This window comes from Stegodyphus dumicola, chromosome 10 (assembly GCF_044657685.1).
Source record: "Stegodyphus dumicola isolate Sdum_Otavi_A_Nest chromosome 10, ASM4465768v1".
NCBI lineage: Eukaryota > Metazoa > Arthropoda > Arachnida > Araneae > Eresidae > Stegodyphus > Stegodyphus dumicola.
This window is the reverse complement of record NC_140777.1, coordinates 18,641,055-18,660,958: the sequence shown is the minus strand read 5'-3', so window position 1 is coordinate 18,660,958 and position 19,904 is coordinate 18,641,055. Positions and strand designations below refer to the sequence as shown.

Sequence of the window (19,904 nt, the reverse complement as noted above, 5' to 3'; positions counted from 1 at the left end):
GTAACTAGAATCTACCTTCCAGTAACTCCCTAAATTTTACAAATTTTTTAGCTCTTAAATTCTGTCGCCCGGTGCGGCTGCATCTGTTGCACAAGCTCTGGCACCGAACCTCACAAAGAGTGCCTCAGCATTAAGACACAAAGGTGCTTATGAAGTTGGGTCTGTAACAGGGGTGACCAAACTTCATGTCAGTAAAAGCCACGTGTCGGAACTCAGGAAAGTTCGAGAGCCACAACTAGATTTTCCGAAAGACACAAGTCCGTATTTATATATCATTTTTAAAGCACTGAAACAGTTTCGAATGGAAAGAAATGTTTGATTCTAAACAACCATTCAATGACAGTCAGCCTTCAGCATATGATAATGCGTCGAAGACAACGCGAAGTTTTGTGGTGTATTTTTGTTTTCTCTCTAATTAGAACTTGATGGGGTTAAAAAAACTGTTTCTCACTTTTTAAGTACTTTGATTTTTCCACAATACCTTCTTACAACAAATGTTGATATATCACAGCTTTGTAATGCTCGTGAAACTTCAGATTCTCCTTAAATATGCGCCACAACGACTCAAATCGTTATTCTGTTTATAAGGTATTTTTCCTGCCTTCTTGACATGCCTTCGTGGTGTGGTGGTCTGCACGCTAGGCGCGTATTCCAGAGATCCGTGGTTACATTCTCGGCGAAGGCGTTGCATATTTTTCATCTTGCCTGCTTCCAAAAAATACCTAATGTCTGTATATGTTAACTAAAAATTATTTCACAATTCCCCTACATGCTCGTTCCGCGGCAAGCAAGAGCTGTTGTCCTAAAATTTTATGAATTCTCGAAATTTTTGATTTCTTGTCTAAATCGTCTTCTAAGCTATGACCATTGTCAGATTTATTAGAAATTCTTAGAACTTAGAGTTGCTACAAATTTCTAATGAATTCGGACGTCGAATCGACTTCTAAATTATTTTTAACTTGCATCCATCCAATTCTGTATAATATTAAATTTTCGGATGCATTATATACGTTCTCTGTTTAGCTCACAAAGCACAACAATTTAGTTTCTATCGCTGCTAATGAGTCAGAAATTCGGCAGATCCTCGCTGTAGAGCATCCACAAGCATCCATTCATCAGTTCATGAAACTTCCATAAGCAAATCTATCATTTAAAGATTTTATTCATAAAATTATTTCATAAAATAAGTAAAATAGTTTTCTTAATGTTTTTGAATAATATTAAGCTTTTTAACTAACAAGAAATGAGATAAAGTAATTACATTCGGACATTGATCAGTTTAAGTTTACTAATAACTGTGTAAAAATAAGTGAAATAAATTACTTCTTTTCGGACATCGAGTAGTTTTAGCTTATCATATTTTAAACATATATTTCATTTGTATAGGAGTCGCGCTATTCGCCTGTGTGGTTTATGAAAACAGTGGTGTAGCCAGGGGGAGGGGCAAGGGATGTATGATGCCCCGGGCGCCGCTCGCAGAGGGGCGCCAAATGGTCTACAAACAAGATTTTCACCATATCACTGTGTTTTGTTTTCGGGAGGGGCGCCAAAAAGGTATTTTGCCGCGGGCGCCAGTTATACTCGCTACTGCACTGTATGAAAGCAGAGATAAATGTTAAATCATTTAAGAAGTGTGGCATTAGTAATGCACTGGATGGTACGGAGGACAATTCGTTCTATGAGGACTCAGATGCTGATTTAGAAGAGGTTTCAAGTGACTCTTCATTTAGCTCTGGAGAGGAGTGTCTGGCTTTTGACGAAGAAGATTAAAAGGTGTTCTTTCCCAGATAGAATGGGTAATTGCAGAAAGTATTACTTTTTATTTGTATGATTTTATATTTAAAATATTGTAAATTCATTATAATGATCATTAATAAAGTTTTATCCTTCAAAAATGTGTGTTCAAAAATGGGAAAAGGGAGTGCGTCCTATACGCCGGCAAAAACGGTAATTGAAGATAAATATATCAAGAAACATATAAATAGGTACTTCTGCAGCTTTTTAATAAGGAAAAGGAAAAATTTCGGTTATGAACTGAACATGTTGGTACTTTGAGATTATCCCGTCGACTTGTAAACGCTCGCGAAAATACACAAATCCTTTGGTGCCATCCTAATGAAAAGCAATTTCCAAAATAAAACACATTAAATTTATCAAACAATAATAAAAAATGTAAGTGCAATAATACGTAATAAATATGTAATAAAAAATCAAAACAAATTTAAAAAAAAATTTTTTTTTGTACTTTTCCGTTTTGCCTGCGCAGGCGACAAAGTCGCCAATAATGGTACAACTGATGCCAAACAGAAAATCTTCGTTGGTAACCTTTTACGCTTCATTTTCAAAACAAGTCCCAGCCATTTCTTATCAGATTGATTGTTTCGTTTAATACTAGCATACAATTACATAGAATTTTTACCGGATAGTTCAATTTTGTGTCCTAAGGCCTTTCGCGGTAATCACACCTCGCACCGGAAGGTGAAATTGTAGAAAAGGCAACGTCTTAAATTCATCAATTCTAATGAGAATGCACTAGCGAAGTAAAGCACTGCGGTTTTACATAATTTATGAGTAAGCTATTCATACGAATTGAAATACTTTTTGCATTTAAACTTGTATTCCAAATTAAGATTTAACTTAATTTAATGTAGATAGTTATTGAGAGAATTAGATTTTTGTAGCGTAGTTTACGTGAGGATCACTTGGGGACACGTGATATGAAACGGCGAATCAAGATGTTGAACTATGAAAGCATAGTGAATTCTTAAATTAATGTCTTTTTTATAAATTTATTGTCTTCATTTATTAACTTTTTACAAAATTTTAAACGATATTAAAATATTTATGCCTTCAAAATAAAAATTTTTAGAATTAACATTTGTTAACATTTTTTATGTGTGTACTGCCAATAAAGTCTGCTTGGTGAGATATGCGCCGGCGAAATGGAAAATGTACCCCTTTTTTTTATGATTTTACATTGAATTATCCTTGAATCTAACATATATATTATTATAAATTATTTCGGCGACCAAAAATCCTTGATAGCTTTTACAGCGCAAATAAAGAAGTCATTGTCTTTCTTTCTAGTCTCCGCGCCACATAAATTGGTTTAAATACTTAAATACGAAATCAAGTGTTTTCGGGTAGTTCTGCGGCGTTTCTTGTTTCCCCCCCCCCGCCCATTTTGCCAAATCCCACAATAGTTCTATATTTTGTGTATGTGCATCATCAGTTTCAGGATCCACAAAATTATATCGGTGATTCACTTTAAAGTGTTGGAATCCCGCTGCTTCCAGTTCATCAGTTTAGGAACTTTTCCACGAGTCTTGAGAAAATTGTAGTTCCTTCTGCAATGTTGTTCCTAATTTCAGTCATTAGAATGCATTTCGATTGGGAACCTTTACGATGAAACACTCGTTCGTCTCTCTGTATGGAAGAATACGACCGACTTGGTTTTTGCGCTGTGTGAAAAGGTTCTTATCTGTCTCTACAATTTTGTTCGGACATCCTATTTGTTTCGAAGCCAGTTCTCCTTAGAAAGTCCTCCACGAAGGTATCCCTCCCCTTAGGCAGATAGCCCTAGTGTGCTTTGCCATAATTAAAAAAATCTGATGTGCACACCACATGACTTCCTTGTCCGGAATATTAAATTATATGCATTTTTTCTTGCATTTCATTTAAACTTATTGGATTCGATTAAATCTGCTTCGCCGACAGCGCATAAACCACAATAGAATAAATGCATTCTTTAAAATTCACTCTAGTATTTGTTTACAATAGCGACACTCTGGCGCTAGATTCACTTAAGAGTATTATATTTCGTTCATATTATAACTCATAATGCACAAAATTTATATCATTTAAAGAATAGAATAATCTAATCGTTGCCACATGTTCTATTCAAATACTATAATAAGCTAGAATGATGTATAAAAGAAATTAAGCAAACAAAACAAAAAAGAAACAGTTTTTCACAGACGATTGAGTATTTCTCATTCAATTAATTCAGTTCTCAATTCGCGAGAAGGCAAAAATACATAAAAATTCAAAATATCTATACTAAAAATTACGAAGTAAATCTTAAACACTTATTTCCTCGAAAAAATTCCAGAAAGGATTAAGCATGATTTAATTGGCAATAATAAATGAAGGCGTTATCTTTGTTGTTGCGAAACTAAGTTTCTCTAGATTGGCAACAAATCCACTAGTCTGCTGTTTCAAATGTAAACAATCAATGGCCGTCGTAAAAAAAAAAGGTTTAACGGCACTTAAACAACTTTAAAATTGTTGATAATTCTAAAAATATTGCACACAGATTTATTAAAGGCATAAAAACCTTAACCGGAAGATAAAAACAACATAATTCAATCATTTTTAAAGCAAAAAATTTACAATTTACAAACATATGCGAGTAAAACTGAGATCACTGAGCCGGGTAACAGAGTGGATATATATATAAATATATTTATATACGTTTGGTGCGGCCGATTGCAACCAAAATACGAGGTGCTCATCTACATGTTACAGCAGTCCTATATACAAAATTTCAACGTTCTGAGGCTACTCGTTTTTGAGTTATGCGAGATACGTACGTACGCACATACGTACATACGTTCGTACAGACGCCACGAAAAATTCTCTTCAGAATTAATTTTAAAGCAGTTTTATAATTTTTTTGGAGGAAAAGAGTCTTTTATTCTGTCCTTACGTACAGATATCACGCAAAAACATCGTTAAATTGCATTCGATAGCGGTCAAAATGGATATTTTCGTTGAAATATGCTGCCTGAAACTTTTCGAGATTACAATACTTCCTTTTTACTTCGTACAAGGAAGTAAAAACCAAACCAAACCAAACCTATTTGTTTCGAATCACTTTGTAGAAAGAAGACTATGACTGCACATTTTCCTCATACAGTTGTTTCCAATCAACAATTGTCTTCCCTGTTAAATTCAGCTGTTTTCTGCCCATTCATTTGATGTAAATTCTTGCGACCAGTAGTAAATACACCGGACGGCAGTCAGAAACGGGAGTTTCCAGCCTACCAACCACGTGGCTTTTCGAATAGCTACTCGTTTATCGCACCCCTTTACTTTGCATCGCCATTGCTTATCAGTTTTAATATACATCGCCAAATCGTGGATATTAACGCACATTTTCTTAGAAAAAATGATTCGATACTCTTGAAAATATGCCACTGTACTGTCTTCGATGCTAGGCAAATCCCAAATTCGAATCATTTTGCAGTGGAGCAAAAAAATGCAGTTTATTTCAACACGCTACAGAAAACTAACTCGTGTAGTCAAGGATTACACAGTTATTTGCAGTTATTGGCGTAGCAGTTACCTTTTGGCCATAATAACAGGTTTGGCGAACATGGTCGACGGGATAATCCCAAAGTACCAAAATGTGTTTGACCAATGCTGTATCCCTAACCTTAATATTGAGAAGGCAGCCCTCATTCGAATGTATCAAATATAAAATTTCCAGTAACCAATGTAAAATTTTAAACTAAGCAAAAAAGCAAACTTGGTTTGTCGTAGATATTTTCAGGGAATTTTCTTTCAAGGTAAAAGGAAAAACATCTCGTGAAGAAGAAAGATCCAGTTTTGCTGATAAAGGAAAAAGCGTTTAAAACAGAAAGAACCGTAAAACACACCTAGCTGTTGACTCAAGCACTAGCTTCAATTAAGTTGTAAAAAATCCGAACGTAAAAGGTTCATAAATTTCGAATGTATCTAACAGTGGCTACCAGAAATGCGAAACAATAATTTTCAACGAATAGCAAGGCATTTTAAAACTTGAAAACAAGTCTTCGTTATCTTGTTGCTATGCCAATGGAGGCTTCCGGGAAAGGGGCAAAATGGGGGGGGGGTTGGTGGGTAGTAGTTAGAGGTAACCAGTTAAAAGATGGTGTCGTTTTTAAACAGTTTGTTTGTTAAATGAACTAAAAAAATGGCTAAATGTCAAAGTTAAATCTGGCCGAAGAGCAGAGGAAAATGAAAAATGTGGGTGTTAGTAAAAGTCGTCACAATCGGGCTATAAAAACGTATAAAAGAAATTGAAAGAAGCCGTTAATTTATTAAAAGGAAAGTTGGCCGGTAAATCATAATAATATTAAGAAAATAGTACTATGATTTTGTAAGCGAAATTCAAAGAGAAAAGATAATTTAAATTACATATTTACATTAAATCACTTGTGCTTGTCATCCACTAGTTACCGCCTTTGCAGGCTTGAGTAAAAAATTTCATGTCACCAAAAACAAGTAATTTAAAATATCAGGTAAAGGCCAGATTTCCTTAAAGAATATGAAATTACTAATTTGGGAATTTGATTTTCCAGGAGGATGTGAATAAAATATTGTATTTCATCTTGAAGAAAGTCAGTGTTATTGCAAATTCCTTTTATTCTAAGTAGTTGGGAATTAATTGTATTAATGACTCTTTTTGAAATGTTAGAAGTCCAACTGGTCAGTTTAAGAGTGTGAAACTTGAATTCACTGCGCGTATCGTAAATTATTATTATTATTATTATTTTGTAATTTAATATATGAAGATCAAGGTAGACTATACCATTTTGCTATGGGCTAGTAGTGTTAAGTTAAAAGCTAGTGGGGTAAATATTGGCGTTGTCAATTTTCATCATTTGCACTTCTGCAACTGATGTAGGAGGTTCTGTATTTAAACCTTCGAAACTAGTCCTGCAAATTTATGTTAATTATGCTGATTTTTGGTATAATAGCAAAACCGATATCTCCAAAAATTTTTTAAATGAACTTTTAATCGGAACGTATATATAACGTATATAGAACGTATATATGAATATAATCTCATATTGTGAAATTCTAACTAAATTTTGAAGCTTAAAAGGCAAATGAGAAATTTTAATGAAAATGTATCGTAATTTAAAAAAAATCTCAATCATTTAATTCTTGACGAAGCCAAAACAAAACAAAAACAAAAATAAATAAATAAATAAAAATGAAACCAGAAATATAACTCTGATTATTACTGATAAAGACTATATTCAAAAGCAATAACATTTTATTTTTACATTTTAAAATCAACAATATATAAAGATGTAATTATGACACAAAAGTAACAAAATGCTAAAATACAAAGTAATAATTTCTAAAGCGTCACAGAAAAAGACTATAAAAGTCACATAGGAAGATATTTTGGGCATAAACAATATGGCGCAACTTGTCCTGAATTTTCGAGTGGTGGAAAAACAATCAACCATTTTTAAATTTCTATAGAAACACGAATTTTAATTGTTGTAATTACCTTTTTTTTTTCCAAGAAGCTATAATAATGGCAGTTACTGTATTTTGTAAGTTTTATTTTAAGTAACGAGCTCTTTTACATATCGCTGAGAAATTTAATTTGAAGCATGCCAGGAATAAAGACCTGCTGTTCTTTAATGAGCTTATTCGCTTTACAGAGCGAGCGAACTTCAGATTCTAGGAAAAGAAATAGAAGGAAGCTGGAAGCATGCCAGAAAAGTTCGATTCTCATTTCAGGGAAGAAAAGAATGTTTATCCTACCATGTTAAAAAGTGAGTTTAATTTTTATCATTTCCCAACTTCTTAGAAATTTTTTTAATATAGAATTTTATTGTTAGTTCTGTGCAAAAAGGAAGTTTTACGGAATCTGAAAACTAGAAAGAAATCAGTTCAGGTAGTTAGCTTTAAATATATTCTTCCGATCCCACTCCTGATTCGATTCGTTTTCATTCTGGTTCCAACTTCGCTAATCGGCTCCGATCCCACTGCTCTTTCGATTCTTTCCACTCTTCGCTCCATCCTTGATAACCGCTCTTTGTTCACCGCTCGTTCCGGATCTTTTTCACTAAGGTTATTTCTAATGAGTGGCAAGTCATAAAAAAGAGATGATATATTTCAGTGAGAGACAGTTCTGATTCGATGCCATAAAAGAGCGGATTTTTCCATCCGTATTTTCTATTGGTTTGATGGTTGGGAAAGAAGAGCGGGAGATTCTTGGGATGCTCTCTTTGTGATTTTCATCACCGAAATTAAAGCGCAGATTCCCAGTTATTGCAGTGAGAGTATACCTGTACGACCAGTGGTCCAATTTTGGTGTTCCGCCCACTTCTAACTGTATTCCTCTAGTCTCACGCTGATTGGTGTAGCGGTCAGTGTAGCGTTAGTCACGGAAAAGGCACGGTTGTTTGTAAATGTACAGTGTCTGTGTGGTAAGGAGGCATTTAAAATACTGGCGAATCAAAAGTAATTTCGTGTGGATTGATGATAGAGGAGGAAGGCATGTGGCTTTTTCCATCAAAACTGGGGTGGAGTTGCACAGATGGTGTGGTTGGAGAGTACTTGTGCAACTAGTGTTAAATTTCTGGTGTGTCATATCTTCCTTTTCTGTAGTCAAGTAGTCAAGTAGTCAAGTAGTGCAGAATTGAACTCATCCCCTTCCTCGAGTGTTCTGGTGCAGAACTGAACTGAAAAAAGCGGTGGAGCTTTGGCTGTACGACCAGTGTCTCACCCATTTCTATATGTAGCTGTAGTGTTCTAATTGTTCCACGAGCAGCCGAGCGGTAAAACCCCTGAACACTGGTAGTTAGGTACGAGGTTCAAATCCCGCGGACGGGCTGGCTGCATAGGCGTTTTCGTGGTTTTCCCCATGTGTAACGTGTTAATACGAGTCAGCTTCCCTTAGAAAGTCATCCACGAAGGCATCTCTCCTTTCCGTGAAGTACTTTAGGGCGGAACACGTAAATGATAATAGTGTTCTGATTTTGTTAGTTAGAAGAGTCAGAAATTTGTCTGGCGAGCTGGAGGGTTTGACTAGTATTTGGAATTAAGCCAATATGAAGAATAATGCAGAATGTATGTAAATTTACTAGTATATAAGTTTCTAACACACATCAGTAATCTTATATATTGATAACTAATTGATTGAAAAATAGCAAACGCGTTCGCAAGGCAGGGGGGATATGCAAGAATTTGTTTCAATGAAAAAGTCGGTGTAAAAGTTGCTCTAAAAAATTGGTTGTTCCAAATAGCTACACGTGTGATAAGCGTTTATCGAATTCCAAACTATAAATTACAGAATTTAAACTGCATATGGGAAATTGTTGCTCTGTGCTCAGTTTAAGATTCTGCACCAGTTTCTTCTGGCAAAATTTTATTCACATTACGGTAGTCTCTTTCATAACGATGTCTCAGGACTTGTCGGATGTAGAAAAGTCAAGTGTTATGATGCATTCATGACGTAACCATTTTCTTTGCGTCTAATAATGTTACTTTAAGATTAATTTTTTTCATGGCTGAAGTATATTTATATCAAGTTGAATGATATTACGAATGTTGGCTGATGTACTGAGCTGCCATTTTCTCAAAATCCTGTAAAATATAAAAGGAAGAGAATTAGCATGAATACAGTAAAGTATTCTATTTTATGTTAGTTCTGTTACGTATGAAAAAATTTAATTACAATTCCATACAATAATTAAGGCCATATATCATCGCGTATCCTTCCCCCTTTTTTTACTAATTTTATCGTTCGAAATTTGAGGGGGGGGGGAATCTGCACATTTTTATTTCTGAAGAACGCAGTTGCAGTTAGAATATAATAGATTAAAAGTAGTCACGAACAGGCTAAAGATAATTGTATCACAATCTTTTTCAGGACACAACAAAAATATTTCCTCATAAATAGAACGAAGCTCACTGTTAAAAGCATTTAGTTTCGTTTCGAACAACTTTACCTCTAAAATTTCTGCTTGTTCTAAATTCGAATTTACCTTGCCTTTAAACGTTGTTCTATTGCTTTTTAGAACCTTCTTTTTAGTTAAAACTGGTTTCAAATCAGCCATTATGAATAACAATAAATATTATACTAACAACGCTAGCAAAAGAAGATGAAATATTGGAACGTACTCACCCCAATGGTGAGGTTTCTATGCTACACCATGCCACGGGAATATTCCACAAATCGAAATTGATTTCACCACAGATGCCACACGCATAACCCACAAATCGAATCGAAAGTACACTAAGTTGATTATTAATCCACAAATCGAAAGTGATTTAACTTGCTAATATTTGAATAAATCACATCATATCCAAAGCTCGCTAACTCTTCTCTTCGGTCGCACGGACCAAGAATGTTAAGAATAAGTTCACAAAAACAAAGGTAAGCGGACTGTAAATCACTTACAGTAAGACCCCGCTTAACGCTGTTTCGTTTAGCGCTGTTTCGGTTTAGCGCTCTTTTATTTCAACCCGGGGATTTTCTGAAATTGTGCGCAACGGTAGGTTTCCAAATAACATATCCGAAACTTTGTAGTTGTGTTTCTTGTTTGGTGCGGTGAGGTGCTGTACGGAAGCATTTTTATCATTTGAAACATTTGTTGACATTATTGTAAGTATAAATTTACATAATACTATAACGATTAATACAGTGACAAATATTATGATCTTTAGTTTTTATCATGGGTGATAATAAAAAACAAGAAAAGAAAGCAACCAGAAAAAGCATTTCACTGGAAACTAAAATGCAGGTGATTAGAAGATTAGATTCTGGTGAACGTCAATCTCAAATCAGTGCTGCATTGAATTTGGCAACTTCATTAGATGCGTTCTTGACAAAAAAGCAGAAAATTGGAAACACAGAATAGACTGAATGATCTGACTGACTGAGAATTGTATTTGTTTTTTATAAGTATATTCGTTTATATTGTTTTTATTTTTGTAAGAAATAAATGTTTGGTTTTATTTTTATTAAAAAAACATTATTAAATTTAATACCTAACCAATTTTCTATCCATCTTCCCCTAACCCCATTATTTACATGTTAAGATAGCCTCGTTTAGCGCTGTTTCGTATTACGCTCTACTTTGCTAGAACGTATCCCCCGCGTTAAGCGGGGTCTTACTGTATTTATTTTACATAACACTTTCAAATAGAAGGAATGCCGTCTACGTGACGACACAGCACACTTCACTCTTAGCACTGTAGCAATTAAAAAAAAAAAAAAAAAAAAAAAAATTCGAAAAGGAATAGAATACAAATCACATAAGTTATGAGTTGAAAGTTCGTTACCATAGCAATCAGAATTGAATCATCAGGCAGCAACGCCATCTATTGTTGCAAAGACACACTAGTAATTCGTTTGGTAACAAAAAATACTAAACAATAATTATTCCAATACAATTCTTTAATAGGAACCTTCATTCCAATAAGAATATAAACTAATATTAACATTTACGGTATTTAATAAGATATTCTCCTTTCTGTTTCCCTGTAATTGAAATTTCGCCCCTTCTAATTGTTGTCTCTGCTTCTTCTTAAGCCTCAAATCCTTCATAAATAACTAAATAACTAGAGAAGGAGAATGGGCAGTCGAGTTGGGTAAATCGTAGACTTAATGTCAATTCATGTTTGCTTTATCGTGATGGATCGGTTCTTGAATCAGACTGGCATAAATTTGAACAGTTAGAATGGAAAGCATCGGCGTGACCTTTGCAGGTAGTTTTCGAAAGTTTTCCTTTGTTAGGAAGTTGAAAATTATCACCACTTAGACGAATCAATTTTAAAATTTAAGGGAACTGATTCTCTGCATGCAATGAGAGAGGGAAGAATTACACGAATATTTTTAAAGGTTTCAGAACCTCGCGCCAAACAGCTAGGGGAAAAAACGGTATGACTCGGAGGTAATCATACTTATTTTTTAAACTGTCACGTCTTAAGCTTGTTTTAAAGGCTGACTTTTCACACCGTTTGAATCTGAACTGCGCGGTAAGGTGGAAATGGGTACATTTTAAAGTACACTCATGTCCATAAATTAAGGATAATGCAAAATCAGGCAAAGGAAGAGTTAGAAGCAAAAAAAATTTGACTTATTTGTAAATCTTATTTATCAAACAAAAGGTAAAGAGCAAAAAAAGATGCTATATGTTTGATATTATTAAAAAAAATAGCGATTTTTTCTACCTAGAGCAAATTAAAAAAAACAAAAAAAAACACCCTATTTACACACACACACACACACAAAAAAAAAAAAAAAAAAAACCACCCTATTTACACACACACACAAAAAAAAAATTACATGGTTGGTATGATTGTTAATACATTGTATGTCTCTCAGACGATGCAATACAGTCCGTACAACGCCTAGGCATGCTGAGTATCAAGTTATCGATCTCATCTTGGGGGATTTTACACCACTCGAAAAGCAATGCTCTCCGAAGTTCCGGTAGACATATAGGAGGAGGTTGACGGGCTGCAACTCGTCGGCCAAGCATGTCCCACACGTGCTCTACTGGATTCAAGTCCGGTAACAATGCTGGCCAGTCCATACGGGTGATATCATCCGATTGAAGGCATTCGCTTACGATGTTTGCACGTGAGGATGGACGTTGTCATCCATAAACACAAATTGTGCGCCCATGGCGCCCCGAAACAAACGTACATGTTGCTCCATAATGACGTCCCGATAGATTTGGCTTGTCATGGTTCCAAATTGAACATGCAGGTCAGTTCTGGAACCCAGAATAATTCCACCCCAAACGAGCACTCCTGCACTACCGTAATGGTGTCGTTCAGTGGTGTTTTCTTGGTGGTAACGGGTACCTGGAGCTCTCCATATGAAAGTCCGGCGAGAATCAGACTGCAAGCTAAACCTGGACTGGTCGGAATACAACACACAAGCCCACTGTTGCGGTGTCCACAATGCATGCTCTTTTCTCCAGGCTAACCCGACAGTGAGTTGCAGTAAGTAGAACGCATCTGACAGGTCTACGAGCATATAGACCAATCTGCCCTAAGCGTCTGTACACGGTCTGCCTTGAAATCGTCGTACCAGTGGCTGAAGAGAACTGACGAGACAGATCTGAGGCTGTGCTCGGCCTGTTTCTTTTGGCAGTAACTGCCAAATACCGGCCCTCATTCGACGTTGTAACTCTGGGGCGACCTGTGCTGTAACGTCTACTCACATTACCATCATCTTGGAATCGTTGCCAATGCCTGGAGATGACACTCCAATGGGCAATTCCAAGTTCATCTGATACTTCCAGTTGGGTACGCCCACATTACAGACGGCCGATAATTCTACCACGTAAAAAATCATCCAAATGCGTCCTATGTGTCATAACTATTCGTTTATTGTACTGAAATGCTTATGAAGCGCCTGCGAACAATTTTATTTCTTTGCCTGTATTCCTTATATATCACTCTCTTACACTCTCGTCATTGTGACGTACCATCGGTGTCATCTGGTTACTTCCTGAAATTTGCATATGATTCTTGAAGATGTGTGTAGCGATTTTACAGGTGATGTATTTATTTTAGAGTTCGATTTCCGCGTGACTCCGAATTATCCTTAATTTATGGACATGAGTGTGTTTGAAATAAAAATTATTTTAAAAGAGTGAAAATAAACATTAAGCAATATTTTTACCGGAAAAAATACGAATTTTCCAAGCGTATGATAAAACTTTGTTAGATTGCCTCTGGGATCATGTGTATGACGTGCACGACATCCACAGTCAATCAATATAAAAAGGCTGACTGAGTCATTCAGTTAATGAGAACCCAGTTATGATTACCATTTCCAGGGACCTTATTTCATGTCATTTTGCAGTTGTAAATAATACAATAGTGCACAGTGTACGTGTTGTAAACAATACAATAGTGTACGTATAAAATGTGTATGTTAATCACTCCAGTACAAATCAATATGGAATTACTATGATTACATGCAAGGCACTTTGCTGCATACTTCTATTTTACCTGAATATGCAAGTATTTGAGAGTGGTAAGGCTGATTTGAAACTCAAATTGCATCTGGGCCAAATGCACAATTTGAAAGGATTTAAAGAGAAATTTTACTACGTATTTCTAAAAACGTACATAAGAAAATCTGACGTGTACACCACATGACTTCCTTGAACGGAATATTAAATTATACACATTTTTCCGGCATTTCATTTAAACTTATATCTTCGAATATTATTAGAGGTATATTTCTCATTCAGTTATTCAGTTCTCACTTCGCGGCAAGACAAAAATACATCAAAACCCCAAACATCTTCATTTTAAAAATTGAAACATATAAAAAAACATTAAAAATAACAGTTAAAAAAATTTAAAAAAAAAACAGTTTTTACAATTAAAATTACAGTTTTTACACAAAAACAAGGCCGGCAGGCAAAAAGGTAGGTTTTTCGGTGCATAAAATTTCCTTTTGGTCCCACTCGGCAAAAAGACACTGAATGTGCCGAAAGAATTGATTCAGTATTCTGTGAAGTTTCAATTTTAAACAAATATGGCTGCTATGGTAACAAAGAATTAGGCTTAGCCGCTCTTAAATTGTTGCTAACTCTACAACTGTCGCATGCTGATTAACTAAAGGCATAAAAACCTTAATTGGAAGATAAGAATAACATTATTCAATCTTTTTAAAGCAAAAAATGCGCAATTTATCAACATATAAGAACCTAACTGAGCCGAGTAACAGAGTGAGTATATATATTTGGTGCTGCCGGTTGCAACCAAAAAAGGAAGTGCACAACTACATGTTATAGCAGTCTTATATACAAAATTTAAACGCTTTGAGGCTACTCGTTTTGGAGTTATGCGAGATACATACGTGTGTACAGATGCCACGAAACAATTCTTTTCTGAATCCATTTTAAATCAGTTTAATAATTCGTTTTGGAGAAAAGAATCCTTTATTCTGTCCTTACGTACAGATATCACGCAAAAACATCGTTCAATTGCATTCCATAGTGGTCAAAATGGATATTTTTCGTTGAAATATGATACCCGGAATTTTTCGTGACTGCAATACTTCCTTTACTTCGTACAAGGAAGTATTGCAGTCACGAAAAATACTTTAGTTCCTACAAATAAAAATAACGCAAAGAACAAACTTAAATTCATCTGCAGAAAATCTAATAGTTGGTATCTGTAAGAAATTTCTCTTGGTTACAGTTTGTAATCCAAATGCATCGACAGCTAATTATTAAAATTATCAGACTGACATTTACTGAAATAAATTTAATATATTGAAATAATTTAGTAAGTACTTACTTAAAATAGAAAGAAATATACGAAAACTACCCAAGAGGGACAAAACTTGAGAATGAAAATGAAACCTATTATTAAGACACAATAACATGCCGAACAAATACTAATTCAGAAGTGAAACCAGAAAAATCAGCGTTTTCAAATTGTCACAGGACTAGTTTCGATGGTTTTACCGAACCACCATCCTCAGCTGCAAAAGCGTAAATGAACGAGATAGGATAAAATGATTAGATAAGAAAACCATAACAGGAGATAAGCTAGTGGCGCCATCTGTTGATGAAACCAGAACTAAACATAATTTCTTTAAAGGCCGAAGGCAAAGATGGATTGGAATTAGGATCGTTAACTAGAACAGAAAGATTGTTTTTGAATGTGAAATGCGTCTAGAAAATCCAATTCTCCAATGGAAGATGTTTTTTGAATAATTTTGGCAGCAGAAAAATTGAAATTGTGATTTTCGGACCAACAAAATGTTGGGCAACAGAAGACTTCTGTGTTTTCCTTTTTTCTAACATATGCCTCATGTTCCTTGACGTGAAATTTTAGGGCTCTCTTAGTTTGCCCAATGCAAACTAAAACACACTGGCAAGGAATCCTATAAATACCCCATGAATTCATATCCGGAATGGGGTCCTTATGTATGAAACTCGGAATTTTATTGATGGAAGAATAAACGACCCGAAAGTTAAATTTCTGCAAAATATGTGCAACTTTATAGCTAATTGATGGAAAGAAGGGAATGACAACAGAATTTTTATAATCTCCTAAAACAAGAGTGTGCCTTTTAATGTGTTGAGATGAGAATTTTTTAACTGCTTGATTAATAATGTTGGGTGAAAAGCCCCTGTCAATAGCAATTGCTTTTAAATAATTTAGTTCTCCATCAAGGAATAGTTTGGAGGAGCAAACTTGAAGAGCACGGAAAACATAGGAATAAAATGAAGCTAACTTTTGTTTAGTCGGATGACATGATTTAAAGTGTGGTGGAAGGCAAACCGATGAAGGTTTACGGTAAACCGTAGTACTCAAGTTGCATGTGTTACGTGTGACCAGAATGTCGAGAAACGGAAGAGAATTGCAAGTCTCAAGTGAACTGAATGGCGCCGCTAGCTTATCTCCTGTCCTGACTTTCTTATCTTATCTAATCATTTTATCCTATCTCGTTCATTTGCGCTTTTGCAGCTGAGGATGGTGGTTCGGTAAAACCATCGAAACTAGTCCTGTGAAAATTTGAAAACGCTGATTTTTGTTGTTTGACTTTTGAATTAGTAAACTATTGTTGCTTGCGTACGGGCTCTAAATAGATTGAATACACAGGTCCGATAAAATGTTAATAAAATTTATTCTTATCAACAGAAATATAGCAAAATGCTGGAATTTTGCTATGAGATATTCGTACAGGTGTTCACAATATCACGAGTGATAATCAGTAGTTATCCTTCAAGCTATTAAAGCGTTAAATAGAACGCAATCCACAGCGCAGATAAACCTAATCCGATCAACAATAACAACAGCAGCTAACTAAACAACAATTGAGTTGAGATGTGTATCTCCTGAGGCTTTTTAAAGCTTTCAGTCGTTTGCGAAAGAGTTCTAGTAATTTCTTTGCCTCTCTAGATTTCTGGAAACCAACAAGAGGGTGGAATTACGATTATAGTTATAACAGTAGTCAATTACATTTATTCAATTTCAATGCAAATAAAAGAGATATTTATTTATTCAATGTTAAATGCACGTGCTCTTATATTTTTATTTTTTCGGCGTAGCTTTCTCTAAAATTTATCACGAGCTGTATTTCAAGGAGAAATAAAACAATTCTAATTATAATCCTACTAAAATATCTAACTAGATACAAAACTCGTGACACTATTCTTTTCTTTTATTTACTAGATATTTTTGTCACGCGTACAAAACAATATTTGTATTTAAATAACTAAAATTCTTTGCTTTTTACTACACCTTTCAGCTACAGCACCTTATGACGATGCCTTTAATAAAGTTTGTAGACATGGAGGAAAATTACAAAATTATCTTCATCACAAATTGTAAATACTTATCGGAAGTCTGGTTTTTCCCATAAATTTATCGATTTTCAGCTACGAGGAGAAAGCAAAAACTGTTTGCGTGTAAAATATGTTCCCAAACTAATCAACTATTCTTAATGCAAAAATATGAACTGTGAATATTTATCTTTTGACGAGTACTAATAAAATTTATTCGATTTGTATCTTCAAAACTTTGAATAATTAGACTGCAGTGTAAAATAATTAACTCCATTTCTAGATTTTTCGAAGAGTTACTCCTGTTTACGAATTTTGTATATAGATGAATTATTTGAATGGAATCATGTGTGAAATTGTTGTATTTTCTGTGTAGTGTAACATGAAACATACAGAGAAAGAGAGGGAGCTATGCCGGGAAAATAAGAATACGGGGGCAATTCTGTTTAACATTGAATAAATGGGAATCTCGGTAATTTGGCGAGATATCGCCAAGCTGGAACGGTTTCGGCGACTTACATTGTCGCTAAATTTGGCGAGAAATTGCCCAAAATCGCCAAACTTGGAGAAATTTTCGAGACATTTTTGGTCCGGTCCTTGTATTACCGTAATAGGTATTGTAATTGAATAAATGTAATTGATCAGTATATTAGCTGTAACTATAATTCGACCCTCATATTGCCTTCCAGTTATTTCGAGAAGCAGAAAGAACTAGAAGTATCTCGACGGCCGGGCGAAAACTATATAAGGCCGGTGAGAACATCTGCTCATTGTTGTTAGCTGTTAGCTCAGTGTGGCCCTCCAGCGACCAAGCGGTAAAGTCTTTGAACAGAGGTAGTTTCAACATGGGTTCGATTGCAAGCAGCGGGTTGACTGCATGATTTTTTTTGCGATTCTCCCCAAGTGTAACGCGTATACGAGCCGGTTCCTCTTAGAAAGTTCTTTACGAAGTCATCTCTCCTCTTAGGCAGATAGCCCTAGTGTGTTTTGCTGCAATCTGAAACCAATTAACCAAAGCTCAGCGTGAGTTTGAAGTATTGAAAGTTCTCCGGGTAGTTTTCTCTTTGCATTGCTTTGTGTTTGACCTTCATAGCAGCTTGAAGTGTAACTACTGATTGCACTCTGTGATACTGTGAAAAGTTATACTATTTTTGTGGAAAGTTCCAGATCTCTAAAGTGTTTATTTTGTTAAAATAAATTTTGTCAACTTTTCATTGAAGCTGTGTGCATTCAATCTCTTGCGAACCCGTATCCACGCAACAGTATTAAAACACGGAATCTAACTTTTTACAAGTTGCCCTGCGATTATATTTAGGAAAAGTTTGACCTCTTTATAAAAAATAAAACACAAGAAGTTTGATTTCAATGCGATAAAAATTGACCGAGATATTTGATCTAAAAGTGTGCGATATTTGCCGCCATTTTGAATTTGCTTTGAAAGATCGGTTAGTAAGTAAATAAGAATAACACGATTGATTTTTTGGGTCAGTTTGTTCCCTATTAAATGATATTTAACTATAAACTTTTTAAATTTATTAATATTTATAAATTTGTTACATTTAGTACGCAGAGGAAATTCTCGCACAAGAGATTTAGAAATTATAAAACTATGTTATTAATATTCTCATGAAGTTTTACTACTTTAAACTTATAATCTAGTAATCATGAAAAGATTATTAAAGTAAAAAAATCTTTTTAATTAATGCAAATAATACTGCGAGTTATATTCTTGCCAGTGCTGAAGCCAGCCATTGTTTTCTAGAGCACGAATTCTGTAAGGTTCTATGAATAAGATTTCCATTATTTATATTGTTCAATATGGTTCGCGTTTGGTAAATAGTCGATGCGCGATGCCAAGTTTGTGCTATTTTCTAATTTTTACTTCCTTGTACGAAGTAAAAAGGAAGTACTGTAATCGCGAAAAGTTTCAGGCAGCATATTTCAACGAAAATATCCCATTTTGACCTCTTTCAAATGCAATTTAACGATGTTTTTGCGTGATATCTGTATGTAAGAACAGAATAAAACACTCTTTTCCTCCAAAAAAATTATGAAACTGCTTTAAAATGAATTATGAAGAGAATTTTTCGTGGCGTCTGTACGAACGTATGTACACGCGTATCTATCTCGCATAACTCAAAAACGAGTAGCATCAGAACGTTGAAATTTTGTATATAGGACTGCTATAACATGTAGATGTGCACCTGGTATTTTGGTTGCAATCGGCCGCACCAAATGCATATATAAATATATTTATATATATATCCACTCTGTTACCCGTCTCAGTGATCTCAGTTTCTTTACTCTTATATGTTTGTAAATTGTACATTTTTTGCTTTAAAAATGATTGAATTATGTTCTTATCTTTCGGTTAAGGTTTTTATGCTTTTAGTAAATCTGTATGCAATATTTTTAGAATTATCAACAATTTTAAAATTGTTTAAGTGCCGCTAAGCCTAATAATGTGTTTGATGGCGGCCATTGCTCTTGTTTACATTTGAAACAGCAGGATAGCGGATTTGTTGCCATTCTACAGAAACTTAGCTTCGCAACAACAAAGATAACTCCTTCATTTATTATTTAAATCATGCTTACTTTCTGGAATTTTTTCGAGGAAATAAGCGTTTAAGATTTACTTCGTAATTTTTAATACATATATGTTGAGTTTTTATGTATTTTTGCCTTGTCGCGAAGTGAAAACTGAATTGATTGAATGAGAAATACTCAATCGTCTGTGAAAAACTGTTTCTTTTTTATTTTGTTTGCTTCATTTCTTTTATACATCGTTCTAGCTTTATTATAGTATTTGAATAGAACATGTTGCAATGATTAGATAATTCT

At 34.7% G+C, this 19,904-nt stretch overlaps 2 protein-coding genes across 5 annotated transcripts in view; one reads left to right on the top strand and one right to left on the bottom strand.

The window, feature by feature from the left end:
- Positions 1–19,904, top strand: part of LOC118181685 (uncharacterized) — a 293,765-nt gene that overhangs the window by 61,208 nt on the left and 212,653 nt on the right. The window lies entirely within an intron of this gene.
- Positions 1–19,904, bottom strand: part of LOC118201692 (uncharacterized) — a 162,247-nt gene that overhangs the window by 2,361 nt on the left and 139,982 nt on the right. For 3 of the 4 annotated variants that reach the window (XM_085824687.1, XM_085824689.1, XM_085824688.1), the window contains one exon: positions 7,028–9,375. The exons of the other annotated variant lie outside the window; for it this stretch is intronic. In XM_085824687.1, the coding sequence (XP_085680813.1) occupies positions 9,331–9,375 (45 nt within the window). In that variant the 3' untranslated portion in view covers positions 7,028–9,330. Of the gene's footprint in view, positions 1–7,027; positions 9,376–19,904 lie in introns of those variants that run through there. 4 annotated transcript variants of the gene reach the window in all.